Below are 9,329 nucleotides of genomic sequence, written 5' to 3' on the forward strand. Positions count from 1 at the left end.
TATTTATGTACAACATACTCACACTGACCCGGAGCTTTACATTCACTTCTCCTTGTAGTCGAGCTCAGCACAACACTGTTCAAGTGTTCAGTAAATAAAACCAGCTCAACGTTTAATAACGCATCAACACATCTGTAATAATAATCCTGTCATGCAAAGTAGCACTCTGCATGATGAGTACTACTTACCCTACTTTAAGTATGTTTTACTTGTAGTAATGAAGTATTTATATATATATATATATATATATATATATATATATACACACATTTGTCAATTTATAAATAAAATGGTGATACATACTGTATATATATATATATATTCATGGTTAGAGGAGCAGTGGGTCATTTTGCACTATACAGACACCAGAATGAATTATTTTTATTATTTCTTTAATCGACCAATCTGCCAAATATTTACTGGATTTATCATTTTGTCTGTACAAACGTCAGAAAATGGAAGATAAATGACTATTAAATACGTTTCCAACAGATCTAAACCTAAACGTATTTCATTTACTACTACTCCGTTGATTTAGTGCCGACTCATCGCCGCGGCTCTAATCATCATCATTAGTAACACAGAACAAACTTCTGGAGCAAAGACTTGAAACACACTTTTCTTTTGAAATTACCTTTTTTATTCAAGTTACCGAAACCAAAATGAAACCAAATGTTGACATCTGAGCCCGATGCACCCTCCAGTCCCACGAAACACTACAAAATATACATGTAAAAAAAAACTACAACTAAAGCTAACATCTGAAGCAGTTACCTGAAACCACGATGAGACACTTGAAACACAGTCCGGTACTTTCAAAGACTGTGAAAAAGAGGTAATTCAAAATAATATTCAACAACTTACGGTGGGGATTTATCTACTGCTCTACTGAGCACGATCCAGTACAAAAACCTGAGCAATGGAACTCAGACGGTGGCTTGAAACCACCTTTTATTAACAACATTTTACCCAAATGAAAACAAAAGAAAATGGCGTCTCTCTGTCCAAAACAAAAGTCCTCTTTCTGTCTTTGAGTCAAGACATAAGATGGAGCTGAGTAGTGAAGCGGTGCAGCGTGTTGTGAATGTTAGGAGGACGGTGTTGACAGTCTGAAGATGTTTGAGTATACAGCCCCCCCCCCCCCCCTCCTCAGCGTTAGAAACCAGGAAGTGGTCGAGGACTAGCCCACCCTGAGGGGCGGAGCTACGAGGACGACGCCGTCTCCTCGGACAAACAGCATGGGGATGTTTCTCTTGGTCGACTGTAAAGGAGATGAACGTCATTCACAACATGTGATAGAACAGAACAGAGACAGAGACAACAAAGAATGTGTAATTATTATTTACACAGTTAACAATCTGATATCAAGACTTTGGTCTGAAGCTGTTGGTGAGGAACTTTGAAGATGTTTTCACAACAACATAAAGACATGAGAGATGAATTATGAGCCGTTCACTTTAACTCTAATAATACATCATTAAACTACCGATGACAAGATTTGTTTTATCCATAAAAATACCATCTTTTAATTCCTTATGTGAATTGTGTTTTTATGAAGAAAACAAACACGACAGATGACTTAAAGTAAAAAGATAACATTTAGATTGTTTGATGTTTACAGACTTCAGAGCGGTTTGTGAGAGTCTGGATCCTCGAGGACCAGCTGCTGTAATCAACCAACAAAGGGATCCGTATCCGTCAATATGGATCATCAAGGATCAACAATTAGTGTCAGCGGCTAAACACGTGATCATGGATCTCTAGAAGTTACATTTGTTATATTTGCTCCCTTCTTTTCTTCTGTGCTGATCTGATCTGTGATCCGAACCGTGACTTCTATGATCCGTGGCACCACTACTACTGTAACTGTATCACAATAAGCATTTAAAATGCTTCTTTGGAAGGTGAATCACTACACCACAGCAGCAGTTGTTCAGTAAGCAGAGAGGAGGAACCATGTGGTACCTTGTACAGTTCTTCATACGTCTCCTCGTCGATCTCCACCGTCGTCACCGTCTCCTCCACGTCACCGAGGATCATGTTCAGGTGCTGATCGTAAGCCTGGGACAAACACACCACCGCACATGTGAACTGGGAGAAAAGCACACAAGAGACTGCAAAGCAAGAGCACAAAAAACAGTCCGACTCCCGCTGCTATAAGTGGTGTGTGTGTGCGTGTCTTACATGCAGGCGGCCGCGGAGCTCCCGGTCGTTCCTCATCTTGACGTAGATCCTCTCGTCCAGACTGAGTCTGATCAGATCGAGTGGCTCCTCCACCGTGTTGGTAGACGGTTGCTGCAGCACACGAGAGAGGACGTTAGTTAGACATGTGACGGAGACAGATTTCAAGAACTTTTAGAGACACAAAGAAGCTAATTCAGCGGGCTGCTGCTTCTATAAGTTAGTTGCGATCTTTGGAAAAAGCCAGAAGAACTACGTTGTATTGTTCAGCAGACTATTTTAATTAATCCACGGGGTTAGAACAGTCATTGGGGATTTTTAGAAATACCTTCCAAAACTCTGTTCATTTTTTTTTGCGCATCACCAGAAGTTTATTTTCTCTCTTTTAGAGGAACAGATGCTGCTGAGCTCTGAGTCCAACATGAGGATAAACGAGAAGTCACATGTGCATCATTTAGAGCGGAGACACATCTTCACTTATCTAAAGTGTCAATTCCAGCAGACATCCATGAAGAAGGTAGAGAGGAGGAAGAAGAGGAGCAAGAATGGAAGGAAGAAGAAGAGGAGCAAGAAGAGGAGGAAGCAGAAGATGAAGAAGGGGAAGAAGAGGAAGGAGCACATAACACCAGGATGCAGACGAGTTTGGGCTTCTCCATCAAGTTCCACTTGTAAACTAAAACAAAACATTTTGGCTCATCTTGCATTAGAGGGTTTAATATATTAGGAAATGACTTGTGAGACAGATTTAATCATCAAGTCTCTGGTAGAAACATATTAAACATCTTTAACTTAAACACTGCTGTGAAACAACTATGTAGAGAAAGTAAATCAGACCTAACTAAACGTTAACTAATGCAAAAAGGACAAAAAGATAAGAACCGTTGTGAAGAGTTAGATTACATTGTGTTGTATTTTCCACATTTTCTATTTGAGCATTTAACGTTAGTTAACGTCATATCCGGTTAAAAGACTCCATTAAAACATTTGAAAGAAGTCGGACTCCTGTAACCAGTTTATCCAACAAACTAAACAATAAAAAGAAAAGTTATTAGCTTTGAGCTATCGTGTATTTAGTCGGTTTAAGCTCTTGACTGGTCAACAAAACAGCATCAAACACGTGTAGTCATTTTTGACGGTAGCATTAAATGCTAATTTAGTTAGCTTTGCAGACCGCTGCGCGCTGTTTACGGAGCAAAAACAAAACACAAGAGACACGATAACCTCCCTAAAAACAAGCTCTCGAGTTAAACTTTGCACCGGGCTTCTGCGGGGAGAGTGAAATAAACGCTGTGTAGGAGATTAACGGTACAAATATGACGAGGCTGCACCAACCTGCTCTACTTCGTCCGCCATTGTTTTTGAGTCTGCGTCGTGTAGTTTGACCGGTACGTAAGTTGCCAGGTCCGTTAAAAAAAAAAAACACGCGCAGCGGAGGGGACGAACCAGCACCTCTGTTTGGGTGGTTTCTCCAGTGTGACCTGATGAGGCATACTTAGTGTAATGAACAGTGTTAAGTATGCTGTGTCCAACACCTGTTTACATATATTGAGAGTAGTATGCAGAAAAATGGCGCATATAGTGGTGAAGTGTTGGAATGATTTAGTAAAGTAGCAACAAATGGCATTACATGTCAAAACCATGCAGTCAAAATGATTATTAAGGAAAAGTTAATAAGCACTATAAGCAACATGTACTTAAAGTCTGAAAAGTAAACGTGCCTAGTTACATTTGACAAGTGAGCACATTTTGATGATAACATGTATGTTCTGTTACTTAAGTAGCAGTTTGAATGCAGACATTTTACTTGCAGGCCTTAATTTGTACTTTTACTCACTGCGCATGCGTGCTAGGAGGATATGCTGCAAACCTGGCAACCCGCTACGTGAAGATAAGCAGTACCACCCGTTACTCTCCTCCCTCTCTCTCTCTCTCTCTCTCTCTCTCTCTCTCTCTCTCTCTCTCTCTCTCTCTCTCTCTCCAAACCTTTCCATCCTCCATGACTACAGACAGTCCAACTGCGCAATGGTAAGTGAAACATTTCAACCCAAAACTTTGTTACTTTGTCGCCACTTTCGACTCATTTCTAATTCCGTCGCCATGTTTGAACCTTAATGACGACATTCAGAAGGGAAAACAACAATATGATGACGTCAACTATATTAATAACTGCGTCGTTATCCGTGTTTGTTAGTGTAAATAAAAGCGCACACATGATTTAGGTGTGTTTTTACAATGTTGTATCCATGCACGAGGCCGTATGTTGTTGTTATTATTATATATTATAGATTTGTAGATGAATGCTCGAGCCTAGTTATGAGGTAATCTGTGTGACTGTACTCCCACACACTGGGTTTATGCCACGTATGCGCGTGTCCTTCAACTATTATTTTTTTGTGTGTTTTGCAGATAGAGTAAAAAAAGAAAAACGGAAACTATTCATTTTAATCTGATTTCTGCTACTTGTGTGTAGTTTTGTCTCTTCGTGCAGACATTTAGGGAGCGTTGAGACACAAACATGCTCCAGTTTGAACTTCTTTTTACTTTTTCATCCACACTGTTTACTGCATTAAACGTTTTGTGTTCATCCAATCCTTTAACTGCCTCATAGTTAGTCTGCAGAATTCATTATTTACATCAGGGCTGTGATTATAACTCTCAGGATTTAGGTTTTACTTCATGCATTCATGTCCAATTGTCCTTTTTTGTGAGTTTTCAATTTACTGAAATGTAAACAATTAAAAACAAGTTAATCACACATCTGAGAAGCTGTAACCATCGGATATTTAACTTTCTTTTGTTTGAAACCTTGGCTTTTGTTGACATACTTTACTTTAATACTAATCTGCAGCTCCACCACTCTTTCCTGTGTGTGTGTGTGTGTGTGTGTGTGTGTGTGTGTGTGTGTGTGTGTGTGTGTGTGTGTTCTCCTGTGTGTTTCCTCCTCTCCGTTCCTATAAAGCACTCGTGCGCCTCCTCTCCCAGTCCAGCCCAGTGCTTCATACTGGGTGCTTGTGCAGAGGAGGCAGAGCAGAGCAGTGGTGAGACCCATTCCACCCTCAGCTGCAGCACGGCTCTGTGGTGGAAGAGATCCCTGCTACAGACGCAGCGCTCATCAAACGTATTCACACGATAGATATCTGGTCATCAATGTGCAGCGTTGGTTGATGGTCTACATGCGTACATTGTGTGTATTTGCTTCTTCTTTCTTCTTTTCTCTCCTCTTTGCATGCTTCTTCTTCTTCTTCTTCTTGTTCTGTGAGTTTTAAACAGATACGAGGACAGATCACATTAATCATTAACTCACAGAATAATACAACTACCGGAAGAGTGATTAAAAAAAACAAAAAACTGTTTGTCTATTTTCTCCTCTGTTCACCCTCTCTCCCTATGTCTCTCTCTCTCTCTGTCTCTTTATCCTCTCTCTCTCTCACCCTCTGTCTCTTATCCTCTCTCTCTCTCTCTCTCTGTCTCTTATCCTCTCTGTCTCTTTATCCTCTCTCTCTCTATTACCATCTCTCTTTCTCTCTCTCTCTCTCTTTATCCTCTCTCTCTCTCTCTCTCTTACCATCTCTCTTTCTCTCTCTCTCTCTTATCCTCTCTTCCTCTCTCTCTCTTACCCTCTCTCTTTCTCTCTCTCTCTTTCTCTCTCTCTCTCTGTCTCTTATCCTCTCTCTCCCTCCCTCTCTCTCTTTCTCCCTCTCTCTCTCTCTCTGCTCCATCATTACTTCCTGTAGGATCCAACGTGGCACCATCCGGACACAAGATGGCGCCCGTCAGCAGGGAGAATCAGAAGTTAACGTCATCGTCTGCTGTAAATCATTAGTCCGACTGAGTGGGAGATGTTTTCAGCTGCTTTAGTAAACGTTAACTGTTCATTGCTGAGAGGTCACTGGTTCAGTCTCTAGTGTAGTAGAGCAGGATGTTTTAGGACACAAAGAAAGAGAACATTGATTACAAATCAGATCACTTTCCACTAACATACGATGTTATAATACATGTCACACGTTTACTGCGTTGCATGTGTGTGTTTTCTTTCTGTTGTAAGTTACAATTACACTGACGTGAACAAGGAGGGAGAACATATGAAGGACATACAGATGCTCCTAATTATGTGTTAGAAATGTGTAGAATCACATTTGTTTGGACAGATATTTAAATATAAGTATTATAAGTAAAAAGCACTTTAATAAAATGTGAAATTTGAATGGATGTGTTCCCGCAGTCTCCTCATTTGCGTCAGTGATTTTCTTTTTAAATGCGTGAGATCTTACATTGTGAGCTTCATTCACTGCTCGGTAGACATTACTGCACTATATCTTTACATATTAAATATATTATTAAATATAAATATATATATATATATATATTAAAGCTCTCAGTATCACATTTAGCACCTTTAGAACGTGTTTGAATCTGATGCAAACTGTACAATAAATAAATAAAGTCATATTTTGTCACTTTGATATTGAGTCTATTAAACTAATGAAACATAAGAGAGCTGATGTAAGACGTCAGTTGTCTCACGTCTTTGCTCTCAAACGAGCTGAATCCACCAAAACATTCAGCATCAAATAAACACGTGACTAAAAACTCCCAGAACCATTTATTTTAGGAGACAGCCTGGAAGAATAAGAACGTGTTTCAGCTGCTTCCAGTGAATCTGAGCAAGCTGCTGTGATTGATTACAACAATCACAGCAGCCGAGCATTTATTTTGAAATACTGTGTTTGTAAAGCTGATTGTCTGTTGAAGACCAAGCAGATGCAATCACATCACCGGCCACAGGAGGTCAGTGCTGGACCACAGAACACAGAGTTCCTCTTCCTGGACCCAATGTCCCCCCTAAAGCCTCAAACCCTGAACCCTCAGGGACTTACTGACGTCACCTGGTGAGTGGTTGAGTGTGAGAGACTGTGAGGGCTTGAAATCTATGACAACGACAACAAATACGATGTATAACTGTGGGTATTTATTTTATACTTTGTATTCTATACTATGAACGTCTTCCAGGCTCTTTCCTCACAAGATGAGGTCATTTCATATAATCTATTTACTCGTTTTTGTCAAAAAATGTTAATTTGGGTTTTTTTGCGTTCGCTTGAGGCGGGTTTTTTTGATGAAAAAGTTCGTGCTCTAAATTGGGATAAGGAATATATATTCTGACGTAGCTAACGTTTAACTCTCGTGACGTGATCAGATGTGTCTGCCGTCAAAACACGCTCGTCACTGTCTCTGAACAACATGAAGCATGGCCATCGCTGATATGACAGAACAATTCAAACTTTTTAAAATTGAAACAAATTCCCTGAAGTTCCATTTTTCTCTCGTAGGTTATTTGTTATTTGTCTTGGATTCACAGACACGTCGCCTTTAGCGCCAACTTCCGACCAAACTGCTCCCACTCGCTCCACGTAAACGCTCCTAATTAATTTTTTTAACAACAAAAGTTTGCTTCAAATTTCGCTTGACAATCGAATGGAAACACGGCTTGTGTGTGTGAAGAGGAGAGGCGGAGCCACCGTTACAGAAGTTAAAACCAGGTGTCCATGCTCGTCATCACACACACACACACACACACGGTAGATTGGCACCTCGTCACCGGCCCTGTTCATCTGCATTGTTTCATGAAGGTGACTCAGACTTACATGAATCGCACCTTCTCCATCTGGAAGAGGAAAGATGCAGCTAAAGAAATCTATCTGTGTGTCTGTATTTCAAAGGACTGTCCTGTTCTACACCACGATACACACACTTCACTCTTCCTCCTCAGCCAACATATTCGGTTGATAGAGTTGACCGTGAAACACTAAACCTCAAGTAATTGTCACTGTTCACCGTGCTGCTGAGAGGTCGAATGAGAGGTTTTCTTCCAAAATGAAATACATACATTTCTTTTTTTTTTTTAAAAGGCCATGTTGGTTATTTTGCAACCAATGAACAGAAGTTACTATATTTGAAATGTGGACGTAGAGCGATGTAGAGACGACGTAAACGTCTCTGGTAGCTACAGCGACATTTTCTCATAGACTTCTATACAACCAGAGGAGTCGCCCCCTGCTGGACATTAGAGAGAATGCAGGCTGTAAGACACTTCAGCATCGAGGTTGCCGCCTGGACATAATTTAACAGTACGACTTATTTACTTCCTTATAAGGACATCAGGTAACCCTGCAGCAGCATTAGCCAACTTCTCATTCTGGCAACGCCGAGGTGGAAACGATTTAATCTGATGTCGGTAAAAGTGCACACTCATGTTTAGAAATGCGTTCAGTCTGTGATGTTCAGTCTGTGATGTTCAGTCTGTGATGTTCAGTCCGCGATGTTCAGTCGTGATGTTCAGTCTGTGATGTTTTGTGCCAAGAAGAAGCAAGAGATTAAAGAGGAAACAACAATGTGAAGACAACAAGTTGTCCAGCTCTCCATGAACCGAGTGCTCGTTACCACCGAGACCATTGAGATTCAGCACTTCCTGTGAGGAGGTTTTCATTGCCGATGTCATCATTTAATTTAATCAGATTGGCCGAATCAACAGTGTCTCCATTAGTGTTGATGGAACACTCTTTAGCTTACGGCTGGATTTTAAGGTTTTTGCATAAAAATATTTATTGATGCCAAGTCGAGGACTGAGGGGAGCAGTTTCTGTCTAAAAATGTAAATAAGTCCCTGACGGTTTGGGGGGGGGGGGGGGGGGGGGGGGGGGGGTAAGGGAACAAGGGGAGGGGTTGGAGTGGCGCCATCATCTGTGTCGGTAATAAGTGCAATCAAAAATAAGAAATCAAAAAATACAGTGAGTTTGTGAAAAGTTGTCGGTTTGATAGACTGGCAGGATGAATCTCTGCAGAGAAATGAAAGGGATAGTTTGGGTGTTTTGAAGTTGAGTTACTCTACAGTAGACGACTAGTTTGGAGAAGCAGACACGAGTATCAGCACAGCAGCAAAGTCAAATACTGCTGTGGACGGGGGACGCATGCCAAACTTATTTTTGACTCTTTTGAATAACGCAAAACGCTGATAGCTGATTAATCTACCGATATCTTCTCAAATCGTTGTCCTATTAAATTACAGTGGGCAGTGTGCTGTTCTGTGGTTTATGACTGACCAAGATAACATCTGAGGAGGACCCTAAAGTGTGCGATTACATTTTGTGA

The 9,329-nt window shown here is 40.7% G+C and overlaps 1 protein-coding gene across 1 annotated transcript; it reads right to left on the reverse strand.

The window, feature by feature from the left end:
* Positions 1-617: 617 nt before the first annotated feature.
* lsm3 (LSM3 homolog, U6 small nuclear RNA and mRNA degradation associated) lies at positions 618-3,628 on the reverse strand. Its single transcript, XM_076096158.1, has 4 exons — positions 3,514-3,628; positions 2,185-2,295; positions 1,966-2,061; positions 618-1,261 (listed from the first exon to the last, which is right to left on the reverse strand). Exons 1-4 carry the CDS (start codon positions 3,532-3,534, stop codon positions 1,181-1,183), a joined length of 309 nt encoding a protein of 102 aa, XP_075952273.1. The 5' UTR covers positions 3,535-3,628; the 3' UTR covers positions 618-1,180.
* Positions 3,629-9,329: the final 5,701 nt, after the last annotated feature.

The sequence above is a fragment of the Anarhichas minor genome, unplaced genomic scaffold (genome assembly GCF_050575085.1).
Source record: "Anarhichas minor isolate MPS153535 unplaced genomic scaffold, ASM5057508v1 ptg000021l, whole genome shotgun sequence".
Taxonomy (NCBI): domain Eukaryota; kingdom Metazoa; phylum Chordata; class Actinopteri; order Perciformes; family Anarhichadidae; genus Anarhichas; species Anarhichas minor.